Source organism: Heliangelus exortis, chromosome 2, assembly GCF_036169615.1.
Source record: "Heliangelus exortis chromosome 2, bHelExo1.hap1, whole genome shotgun sequence".
NCBI lineage: Eukaryota > Metazoa > Chordata > Aves > Apodiformes > Trochilidae > Heliangelus > Heliangelus exortis.
In genome coordinates this window covers 43,751,121-43,764,028 of record NC_092423.1, presented here as the reverse complement: position 1 = coordinate 43,764,028, position 12,908 = coordinate 43,751,121, and the positions used below count along the sequence as shown (strand labels likewise).

The 12,908-nt window shown below is 38.6% G+C and overlaps 1 protein-coding gene across 1 annotated transcript in view; it reads left to right on the top strand.

Annotated features, from left to right (window-relative positions):
- Window positions 1–12,908, top strand: part of CPNE4 (copine 4) — a 231,835-nt gene that overhangs the window by 184,701 nt on the left and 34,226 nt on the right. Inside the window, exons 9-11 of the mRNA XM_071735821.1 lie at window positions 2,380–2,466; window positions 3,050–3,109; window positions 9,069–9,202. Coding sequence (XP_071591922.1) covers window positions 2,380–2,466; window positions 3,050–3,109; window positions 9,069–9,202 — 281 coding nt within the window. The remainder of the gene's footprint in view (window positions 1–2,379; window positions 2,467–3,049; window positions 3,110–9,068; window positions 9,203–12,908) is intronic.

The window sequence follows — 12,908 nt, the reverse complement described above, 5'->3', positions numbered from 1 at the left end:
TTCTGTTTTCCTAGTATCTAGGAATTTGATAGTCTGTTTTTTCCTTTGCTTTATTTTCCACTTGAGCCAATTACATTTTAGTGACTTGCACACAGCATATGTTAATGACCTTTAGATGGTAGCTGAGGATTGTTGTCTGTACATCTCAAAATACATCACAAAGACAGGTGAACATTCCTAGCTGCATTTTATAATTGGCACAGAGAATCTGAGAGTCTGGCTACAGGCATAGATTTTTGTCCCCTGAAGTCATATTTTATGCCACTTTGATCCTTATGTAGTGTAAACTTCTTCCATAGACCAGTTACATGAGCACAATGTATCAGACTTAAATAATCCTTCTCCTGAGGAGAGGAATTGTATGCACAGTGTGAGGGTTCATATGGGCCAGGCCTTGTTTAAACACATTAAAAAGTGTTTATGTTGGAGGGTGATAAAATTAAGGAAGTGCACCTTGGACATTCAAGGGAAGCAATGAGGTCTCCAAAACAGTTTATTATCAAAGAAAGGAACACAAATCCTGCCTCCCACTTTTTGTCTCTATTTGTTAAATTTCAGGTTCTTTATAATATATACACAGCCCAGTTTTTCTGTAGGAATGTTTCCAGGAAGTTTGGAGACAACTGCATGCTGAACCATTTTGCCAGACAGCAGCATCTCAAGATGTGAGTGGGCAGTGCTTTTGCCTCCCTGTCAGGTTGCTTTCCCAAATACAAGCTTATTACACTCCAGCATTCTGTCACAGAGTGCTGCCTTTACTTGAAGAGAATGGCATTTATTTCCTAAGCCCGTCTGCTTCTCTTGAGTAGAGAAAAATGTTTATGGAGGATTTCCCCGGAACATGTGGGCCCGTGTCTGCCTGTTTTCTCAGTTGGAAAATTCATTTCACAAGAAAAATAATTGAGCTGTAGGCTAACTGGGAGAACAGGCAGATGTGCTTCCTACAGTTGGAATATATTTTTTCTTCTCACATTCTTCATTCTGCCACTTGTCTCCTGTAACACAGTGGTGAAAATGCTCCTCCTCCCTTGCACAGAAAGGGTCTCATATTGCTCCAAAGCCACGTGTTTTGCCTTCCCTTTTTTGACATTTCACAAAAGCTTTAAGTTTTAAATACTTCAGAGATATCCAAATAATTGCTGTTAGGGAATGGTTTGAAGCTTGATGAAATTGCTGAGGCTGTGCATAAGGCAAAAATAGTTGTATGTGCTCAAATGTTTTGCAGACCCCGTATGAAAGTCTTCATTATAGACAAAATAACACTTATGAAGGTCCTCACTACAGTCAAAATACTGTAATGCTTAAGACAGATACATTGCATTTCAAAATGTCATAACAGGGATTTCTTGGTAATAGGTTATCCGGATTCTTATTGGACATATAATCTTTATGTTGCTAAACATCACATGTTTTCTCTTAAGATTTGAAAAGTACCTCCCTGAAAGAAAATGCAATCTTTTAAACCATATTTAATAACACATTACAGATATAAATCTGAATTTTCAAATGCCAGTGGATACTTGCATGTACAAATGTACTTTTTACTCCTGCAGTAAGAGGCATAAATAAAATTGTAGACATTAGAGGTCAGGGTCTGAAAACTTGACCCTGTCAATCTACCTGTAATCAGAGGAGGGCAGAACATCTGAAATGGAAATCAGTAAGGCTCTGTGAGATGTTATGATGGGAACAAGACAACTTATTTCACTAATAAAATAGGACTATTTTGCTGTAAAATTGAGTATTTCTAGATAAAACTAATCAGATATTTTCAAAAGAGTTTAATATGTTCTTAGGTATAGTTTTCACCTGTATCAGTAATCAGCTAACTGCATCTTTGTGCAATTTTAGTGATTTTCTTACCTTTTTATTTTGCTGTCAGACTTGAAGGAGAAACTATTGCTCTCTTTCAAGAGAAAGGGAAATGATCTCTGATCAGAATTTCTCCTATCTTGAGTTAAATACGAAACACCAGTGGTACTGCTCAGATAGTTTTGTAGTTAGTACAAAGCATCAGGCTGCTCCCTCCAGTATTTTCATTTGTGTCAAGTCCCCCCTTTCTTTTCCTCTTAAATGATCTGAAGAGCTCCTCAGTCTTGCTTAAGTAGCAAGACTTAAGCAACACTGAAAAGACAACACACAAATCTGGTATCTCTCTTCTTGCTGTGTCCATATGTATGGATTCAAAGACAGATGTTTGCACTGGGCCTTTTTCTATAAAGATCATTTTCTGCATAGCTAACAGTTTTCATTTTTTCCTCTGCATGCACCCTCATTCAATTGGATTTGGTCAGATGTGGAAATCAGACAGTGTCATTTTGTTATTTATCCATTTTGTACAGAAATTCTCCTTCAAGCAGTGACTGCTATTTTTCACAGGTACAATGGGAATGCATTAACCCCAAGTACAAAGCAAAGAAGAAGAATTACAAGAACTCAGGCATCGTCATACTTAACCAGTGCAAGGTAAATACCTGTTTTTCTCTTTGGCTGTGTCTTTACTAAGCTCTCAGTGATGATGCATTTTAAGGCTGTTTGGAAACAGACAACAAAGTAGAACTGCCTGGGGAGCAGCAATAGAAATTGATCACTTAGAAAAACTTGAATCGCAAAAGTAAGCAGACTGTCCTCAACTCTCATCTTTCATTTCTCTTGCCCTGTACTTGCTGTTGTGCAATGGAGTGGGCTATATTAAACCTGCAGGCTTGCCAATTGGCCTTTTGTGTGCTTCGCTTCCAATCTTCCCATCTTTTCTACAAATTTGCTCTTGTTCCTCGTAAACGAATAGCAAAATTTCCACTGACTTCCCACTGAGAAGGAGCAGAGTTTGGTTCTACTTTTCATGTGAATTTTCCTTTCCGTAGTTTTAGAATTTTGTTATTTTCTCTTTTTATATTTTGGGTTCTGTCTCAAACTATATTTAATACTTTCTGCCTGACCGTATTTTGAGTTGATCCCTTCCCTCCTTCCAATTTACTTTTCTTCAGGCAATTCTCTGATGTTTTAGTGGTACACAGCTAATTTGAATGTCTTGCTTTCTTGTATGCAGATCCACAAGATGCATTCTTTCTTAGATTATATCATGGGAGGCTGCCAAATACAGTTTACAGTAAGTGCCTTTCTTCTCTAACTTGTTCTGAAGAAAGGGAATATCCTTAGATACTAACTTATTACTTTCACAGATGAGTAAGTGATTCTTATATGCCATTCCTTGTTATGTTATTAAGATTCTCTTGCAAAATGTATTAAGGCCAGAAAATAGAACTATGCTGATTCAGTAGGACTGTTCTTCCATGGGCCAGCTTCCTTTTACATTTTTCAGCAATGACAATCATGTTGCAAAAACTAAAGACAACCTCATACAGGGGTGAGAAGCTAAGCTGCTGTAGTCCCACTAGTTCCGTTTGAGCTACACCCAATTGCAAAAGCTAAGGAACTAAATTATCCCCTGTCTGGCCTTTGGCTTTTGTGCCTCAGTTTGTTCACAAGAACTGTAAATAAATTCCCTTGCTGAGACTGTGTCACAATGTAGAATTTTATCTCAGCTGCTTTTAGCTACTTAAATATTAGATGTCAGTCTAACTTCAATGTTCATCAGTCCTGTGGTCCAGTTTTCCTTTCCAGAATTTGTCCTCCATTAAAAGAGGTTCAACACGGCCAAGTGCCGGGTCCTGCACTTTGGCCACAACAACCCCATGGGGAGCTCCAGGTTGGGCACAGAGTGGCTGAGAGCAGCCAGGCAGAAAGGGACCTGGGAGTCTGGATTGACAGGAAGCTGAACATGAGCCAGCAGTGTGCCCAGGTGGCCAAGAAGGCCAATGGCATCCTGGCCTGTATCAGGAACAGTGTGGCCAGCAGGTCCAGGGAAGGGATTCTGCCCCTGTACTCAGCGCTGGTGAGGCCACACCTCGAGTCCTGTGTCCAGTTCTGGGCCCCTCAGTTCAGGAAGGAGATTGAGGTCCTGGAGCAGGTCCAAAGGAGGGCAACGAGGCTGGTGAAGGGACTCGAGCACAGATCCTATGAGGAGAGGCTGAGGGAGCTGGGGCTGTTCAGCCTGGAGAAGAGGAGGCTCAGGGGAGACCTCATCACTCTCTACAACTCCCTGAAAGGAGGGTGTAGCCAGGTGGGGGTTGGTCTCTTTTCCCAGGCAGCTCTCAGCAAGACAAGAGGGCACGGTCTCAAGTTGTGCCGGGGGAGGTTTAGGTTGGACATTAGAAAGAATTTCTTTACTGAGAGGGTGATCAGACATTGGAATGGGCTGCCCCGGGAATTCTCCGTCCCTGGAGATATTTAAAAAGAGATTGGATGTGGCACTCAGTGCCATGGTCTAGTAACTGCAGCGGGAGTGGATCAAGGGTTGGACTTCATGATCTCTGAGGTCCCTTCCAACCCAGCCAATTCCATGATTCTATGATTCTATGAAAGCAAGTTGTTTTCCCTCTAACAGTACCACAAAGAAAGTTACAGGCAGAGGGACAGTCCAGCCTGGGATCTGTCTGTGTCAGTCTCAGGTAAATGCTGATGTTTCATACCTCAGCCATAGCTACAAAAAGTAATATGACACTACAGGGGGTTATGTTTGTGGTTTAGACCAAATCCAGAAGCTATTCAGTCCAGAAACATGGGATAAAATTATTTGCAGAGCTCTCCATACACAGAAATACAATATTTTGCATTTCCGTATATTTTTTAGAAACATTTAGTTATATTTCGAATCTGGGAAATAAAATGAAATAGTGGAAAATACCAATATTACCCATAATATAGCATAGAAATACAGCTTGTGGCTCAATTCCAGTCTGGCTCATGTGACTTGTAATTTTATGCCAGTTATAGGGATAAAATCTAATGCTCCAAGGTAATACTCTTCTACTGGAGATCTCTTCCTGTAGCACCCTATTCTGTTACTCCCAGGTATCAAGTATCAGACATTAGATATTGCTGAAATGTTCCATTTCATTTTTCCAGGCAAGCCTTCATTTTCTGAAAAAGATTTAACATAAAGATTTATTTTGTCCCAACAGGAAGTTCCGGCCACAGCAGCAGCTGTAGACAGTGATGGGTTGTCCTCTTGTGTACAAATCAACTCTTTGAGGTGTAAAACATGCACCTTGCCAGTACACTTCAAAACCACCCAGAACTGGGGACCCTGTTTCTACTTTTTAAGTAAATAACTGCTGTGGTAGACAAAGATCTTTATAGTTGTGCTCTCTCAAGCAAAGCATCCTGTGTAATTACCTCTCTACCTTACCCAGCTTTTTGTTTTCTAGTAGGCTGTGAATCACAAGTTGAAAACTGTTGTGTTGAAAATGGATAGTATTCCTTCTACTATATTTTACTATTTTAGTATTTTGTTTTACTGAAGTGAAACAAAACCACTGTTAATAGGAAACAGGTGAACACATCTGCAAAGTCAGGCAATGAGGTCATAAAGGAAATGAAAGATCCACTATACAGTGAACTACAGATATCCCTGTTGACCTCATTGGCAAATCCACCAGCTACAGAACTGTGTGAACTCATCACTGTCAGTTTTCAACCTACATGGACTCCGGGGATCCCATTGTGGATGTTTCAGTGGCTGAAGCTCTGTTCATGCATGACCCAGTGGTTCTTTCTAAATATCATCACAAGCTGACTGCGGATTTTACTCCTTCGTGCCTCAGTTGCACCAATGGTGACAGCACAGACTGGTTGTGGGCCATGCTGCTGTTCCCAGAAATGTATCAGAGATTCTCCAGTGGGCACTGAAGCAAGAGGGTGCAGCCTAGAGGGGAGATATTTAATGCTCCCTTGCTTTCTACACACATCAAATAATCCCCTTTTCACATAGTCCTAATCTGGCTAATTCAGACCACTGAAAGAGAGGAGGCCTATTCATTTCACCTTCCCAGATTTCCGTTTCTTTTAATTGGAATGAATCTGGAATGGTTCTAAACTCTCCTGATAAATGTATTGTTGTTGTCTTAATATTAATAACATTTCAACTGAGTTCATGCTGTGTACAGGCAGTATGATACAACTGTGATTTGAAAGGGCTCTTGGTGAGGGAGGGAAACTGGAATGCTAAGCATACATCTGGTAACAAAAAGCTGTAGTATGATGTACCTGCTAATTTAAGGCACTAATGAAGGCTTTGGTAGCATCATGCTGTGCTCTCGGGATACTTTATAACATCTTTTGTAGGAACAGAGTTTGTGATTAGAAAGAATCTCTCTGAAAAATGAAAGTAAACTTTTCCTTCATTTAAAAACCATTTATCAAGAAGCTTTCATCTATAGAGATTAATACTGCTGATTCCAGTGTGGTACTTTTATGCACTGCTTATTGCAAAATGCTGTATCTCTTATCAGGCAGCATTCCCTGCTGCAGAAAAGTGTTCAGAAGTTGGCAGTGCAAATGGGTCTGTAGTCAGAAGACATTTTCATCACTTTAAGAAATACAGCAGAAAGGATGCATAAGATACATAAAAGACATTGCAATAGAAAGATTATTGGAGAGATTCTCTCTCAGGCAGGTCGTGGTACTGGGCAGACTGATTCATTGCTGACAGATGCAGCAGGAGATCCAGGCTATGTAGGATGTTTTCAGTGCAGTGAATATTACCCTTTTACACAGTTGAGGAAAAAAGTACTAAGTTGTAATTACTGCTCTTTTATGTTTTCAATTAGCTGTGAGAAGATGACTGGTACCTCTAAATTAATACATTTAAAGGTACACTGATAAAAATTGAACGTATGCATTGCAAGAAACATTCCTACTTGCTGCCACAAGATTAGCTCAGTTGTGGTATTAGCCTATCTTCTGTGATATGTTAGTTTTACAAATCCTTATCCTACTTATTTGCACAAGATCTTGGTACTGTCAGGTAATGTTAAAAGAGCAGAGCTCTGCATTATTATTTTAGAATTGCAGTAACAGTGAACGTCTTTCTTAAAAGTCCTCCCCCTAAGCATCAAACAGAGATTTGAATCAAAGTCAAGTACAGTGCATTTGAGCACAAATATTCATAAAGGCTTCATCGGAGGAAATTAGGGTATTTTTTGCTTAGCAGCAGATCTACAAGGACCATTTCCAAAAAGAAAGCTTGTTTGGGGGAAGGTTTTTTTTCTTTCCCAGGCAGCAGCCACAGAACATTTTCCAAGCTCATGAAACCCACTGCTTATTCCAGCACAGTGCACAGTCAAGAAGCATTTAGCCGTGGCTGGCAGACAGCAAGGAAGATCTGTCCCAGCCTGTCTGGTGTGTTCCTTCAGCCTCATTAGTGTCTGTTTTAGGGTTACGTTGAGAACACCTGCTTTTAACAGTGTTACAGGAATGCCATCTGTTTCCCTATCACACAATGAAATGTTTGCACTTTTTATAATCAGAACAACAGCAACAAAAAGTTAAATACAAAAAAAAAAGTATCCTTTCAAGAAAGTATTCATACCTTGGCTAAGTTTTTTTTTTTTAAAGAGTGTTCGTAGACTGAACTGATCTATACAGCTGATCTATAGATTCACCTCAGGTTTCACAAACCACTAGTGTTTCTTTATTCCTCAGTTAAGTACATGAATACAAATGAGGACATGAGAGATTTCCCATTGATTAATTCAAGTTAAATCAAGCTATCATTTTTTGGAAAATATCTATGTGGAAAATAGACTCACTGCTTCCATGCATAGCAGTGGGTAGGAAAGCAGAAGTGGAAGATCACTTTGTTTGCAAGACAAACCAAGCTTATAGCTCCTGACTGAAATGTGGTCAGGTGCTGGGCTTCAGAGTTGATCAAGTGAACCAAGAGATTTCCAGATTAACTAGAGCACCGTGAAAAGTATTTTTCTTCAGCTAAGAGTTAGAGGTGGAAAATCAGAAACAGTGGGTAAAGGCCATGTTGGCTTGACCCAGTATGACTTTTCTCTTATTTGTTTAGCAACAAAAATGTTTCAGGAGGACTGTGCTGTTTTTTTAAGGGAAAATTAGAATGTCATGCTTTATTTTCATTTTATAGCTGCATAAAGTAGTCTTCCCTGTGCCAAGCAGAGGCTCCAGCTGGGGTAGCTGCACATTTGCAGAGGCAAGCTGGGACTTCAGGATTCTTTTTGTAATCTTCAGCAAGGGCCTTACCTGTCAACTGCACTGAAAAAATAAAACCTGAATTCTGTGTATTTGTCTGTTGAATACGAGGTATAACGGGTTTTTTTGGAGGAAGAGGTCATTGGAGAAAATCATAAGGAGGCTTGTAAATAGCTTTGTTCCCTCCCTGAGACCCTTTGGGGTTTTTGTTGCTCCTTTTAGGGATCCCTAGAAAGCAGCATCATGAATGCCAAAGAAGAGCTTTCTGGTCCATGAGGGTCATATCAGAGGTAGATGCATGGCAGAGTATATCTTCAGTGAGAAGTATAAAGAGCATTCTAAAAGTGAGAAATTAATTTTAAGAGGATTCATTAATACTTGGTTTTGCATTGAATGCTTCCCACAGTCTTCCCTAAGGCTTTTCAGCACAAAAATCTGTGCAGGACACAAGCTTTATTTTCATCCTGCAGCTCACCTTTAAGCTTGCTATCAGCTGCAGAATGCTTAGATGTTTTAAAGATAAAAAGTACCAGACAAGAAGCAGCTACTGCTATTACTTCAGCCACAGTAAGCTTTAAAATAGCTAAGAAATGTCCATAGCTGGAATTATAATTAATAGTTTCAGTAAGACATTTAACTCTGTTGTCAAAATTTTGCTGGACAGCTTTTGTGTCTTGAACATCACCTGAGCTGGAATAATTTAATTAAGTATGAGAACCTAGAGATAGTTAATTTGATTTATTTGGATTAGAACATGACTTTTCACCTAGAATACTATTGCAGTTAATTTTTTTTCCTAATTATGCCTATCGGTTATTTTAAAAGCTGTCATTTACTTTTAGACATATTTCTCAAAAAAATCCTGATTCGAATTTGATGGAGTACACTGTAAAATGACCTCTGCATTTCTGTCTCTACAGAAAAATGTTTCTGGTAAAGACACATGTTTGGCATGGGTATACTTAACCTCTGAAATGCTCCACAACACAGTGACTTTTCTTCTTTTCCAGGTAGCTATAGATTTCACTGCATCAAATGGTGATCCTAGGAACAGCTGCTCACTGCACTACATCCACCCCTATCAACCCAACGAATACTTGAAAGCACTGGTAGCTGTTGGGGAGATTTGCCAAGACTATGACAGGTAAATAACCACATTTGATAACATGGTTGTCTTGAGGAAGTGTTTTTGCAGAGCTAAACCAATGACTGTCTACTGCCAGCTGTAGCAGCTCTGTGTTCAGTCACTTAGGAGAAATGACAGCACGTCAGAAAGATTATTCTACCTTAAAATGCTTTTGAGAAGGACTGTGGGTTTACATTAGCTTTGTGGTAATGAAATGCCCAGTTCTTGGCTGTTTGGCTGATGTGTTTGGCTGTGTGTTAAGTTTCAGGTTTGTATCCACATGCAAAAATCGCATGTTAAGAGTGGATTTGTCACGTGTGTTAAACTTGAAGCATGTTTTGCAGATGCTGTCAGCATCCTTTCTGGGCTGCTTGGTAGTCTGATTCAGTCCCATCCTACAGAAAAGTGTTCCTTACATGGTGTGTTTGAAACTGAATTTATAGTTGTCTAAACTGCTTAGTGGCCGTGTCTGTTCTTAAAAGTAAATGTGTGGTCATTTGGGGAGTTTTCCTGGTCTGTTGAATATTGCAGTTTCTTCTAAAATAGATATTATCAGCTAGTGATAATGTGTGCCCCAAACACCCCTTTAAATAAAGAAAAAAAGTGGAAGTAATTGGGCCACATATGCTTTGATTCCATTATGTATTTCTCTTACTTTCAAAAAGGCTGCCTGCTTCTATCAAATTAATTGCCCATTATTAATCTAATTGCCAAGTACATTTCTTTTAAATGTTCCTTCTTTGTTGGTGGAGCATAGTATCTTAAACAGTTGTTCTTTCTAATCCTTGTACACACAATAGACATCCACCCACCACTTTGACATATGTAAATACCAGATCACAAAAAAACAATGGTCAAATTTGAATTATACTTTTTGTCTAAATTGTGGAGTGACTTAATACTGTGCTTTGCATGTCACATATTGTACATACCAATTAGCCTGCTCAGAGGTACTTCCATTTGCATGGTAATGGGATGTCCTCTCAAAGAAGAGGTAAATACTGCCCTGATACAATTTCTGTAAGAATTTGATGGTGAAATGAGTAAATGAATTTGAGAAAATCGGTATTTTATTATGAGCTGATAACTCCTCAGTGATTACCCAGTAATTTAATAATCACTAGCAAAATTTAGATGATTAGTATACTTCAAAATAGGGAAGGGAATAAAAAGGGTTGGTTTGTGCACACAGATTTTTTTATTTTATCAGTTAATGCGTATTTTTTAAGAAAATAAAATAGTTAAGTGGTCTGGTCCCTCCTGTACACACATAGTAATCCCAAATTAGGATTCTTCTCTTAATGTAGGATATTCCAATCGGTACAAAAAACAGTGGAAAATTTTTCATTTTAAAAATTAAATCATCAACATCATTCAGTTCTGTTGTGCTGCAGAAAATGCCCATTGATGCTAATCAGCACAACTGAAGTTGTATGAGCTATGAACTGGGGCTGAGCCAGAATTTCTTTCCCCAAGGAAATGTCACCTCTCTGGCGTGTGTTTGACCTGTACATATTCTCAAGATATGACACTATAGATATATTTCCAGGGGCAAGTTGATTCAACATGGTCAGTGCTTTCTGATCAAAATGTCAAGTGAGGACCTTTTCTCTATACTTACACATTTTGAATCCAGCAAACTGGAAATGAGAACTTACAAGTAAGTTCTCTATAAGAAGAAAAGAAATTAGGAGGGGCAAACCTTCATGCAAAATCACCCTCTGGTTCTATATAGGATGCTTTTTTGTGCTCAGTTGCAGCCTTGAGACATATGAGCATATATGACCTAGAAAGCAAATCCTATGTATATACGATTTTAAAATAAAGAGTTTTAATTCAGTAAAAGTCTGAAATGTGTAACTGCTCCAGTGGGCCCAGCTGTGCTTCAAATACTGTGGCAGGATTTTTGTTACAGGTCAAGTTCATCCAGAAGTGAAAGGAAGAGAACCCACTGAGCTAAGGGCTGTGTAGAGCCAGTGTCATCATTTGCACAGGGGCATGTCTCTAGTAAGATTAAAATGTGAGACCACAAAGATGACAGAACTCTTACCTGAAACTTTATTGTTTGTACCCATCAATTATCTCCAGTAGGCAGAACTGGCTGACTTCAATCCAGTCCAAGGAAAATGCAGTGGTTTTCTTTGGTTCTCAGGATTAATGTATTTACACAAAATGGAAGATTAGTTGGAACAAAATTAAAATTTGTTGTTTGTGAAGACTGCTTTTTTAAATTTGAAAAAAGCCCAAAAAGTATAGCTAATACTTAAAACTTTTGTAATTAGAAACAATCAAATTAATTTGTAGTTTAGGAGAAATTTGATTGACAAGTAATATATAGAGTAACTACACTAGAAGTCCTGAGTTTTCTTTTGTCCTGATTTTTCTTCTATATACTCTAGTTAATTCTATTGATAAAGTCAAACCTTTTCACAATCTACTCTTCTGTACTTATCAGCCTAATGAAACATATCCATAAGTAATTAATGCTCCAAATGAAGTGCTGGCTCACGTTCCTTTAAAGAGTGAAATAATCCCTGCTCATCCAGAAGCCTGTTTATCTGTATGGTTCAGTGATTCCTGAAATAGTTAAATGAATCCATTTTCCCATTCCACGTAACTGAGCATGAAAGAATAAGATACATTTCTTCATCAGCAATATTCAGGGAATGAGAAATAGACTTTGATTGTTATCCTGACTGTAGAACTACTGTAGTCCTGGAGGAACAGACCAACCTGATAACAGCATGGGAAAGCAGAGGGCTGTTCACCTGCACGAAAGACTTAATACTTTATCTATATTGTGGAATTTTTTCAGTCTATAATGACATTTGTCATAAGAGAGAAGATAAAGTTTGTGCATGGTATAATCAGCAGCAATGGATCATAGAAGAAGGAGAAACTTTCATTATATTTAAGGAATTGGGATCTAAAATGTAGTTAGAAACACTGGAAAAGGGAAAACGCATTAGAAACCTATTATTGAAAATATATGGTGAAATAAGCAGATGGCTACATTAAAAAGCATTTATTTTAAGCATTTATGAATGTTTAAAGATTACTTCATGAAGAAGTAAGTGAGAAGTAAATATTTCCATTTAAACATTTTCACAAGCTTTTTTTATATTAAGAATTGTATTGCCAGTATAATTTTCCTTCGTAATTGAGCAAGTCTACTCCACCTTTTTAAAGCATAGAGAAACAGTTTAAAATGATGAAAAAACATTGGGAATTGAAGTGTTTAATACTAAAAGGACCTGCTTCTGTATCATTCCCCATGTATTCTTTACCTCAGTAGTATCAGTATTGAGTTCTTTGGATCCGAAGTCAAATCAAGTAGTTTGTGACTACCAGCAATATAACCCTAGCCAGGATCCTGAAAAAATCCGTTGATCACTACCAAATGTGCATATATTCCCTCAAAATATTTTAAATGACAGGTTACTAAGGGTATGTAAAGCAGGTGAGGTTACACCTAACCCTCTGTACACTACAGCTGCCTCAGACATTCGCCAGCTCTGAACAACAGTTCCAGCAGCTGTCTTGTGTAGGCAAGCACCAGTACCCAAAGAGTACAGAGATGTGTCCTCAGCACATCTACATGCCCACTGACAATGCTGTTTCCCTTAATACAGTCTTGAAACTTCTGTGAAATCCAGTATCTATAGCTGAAACAAGTACTTTTCCTAAGATAGGTGCAGGTGTGATGTGAACCTCTCACATAAGC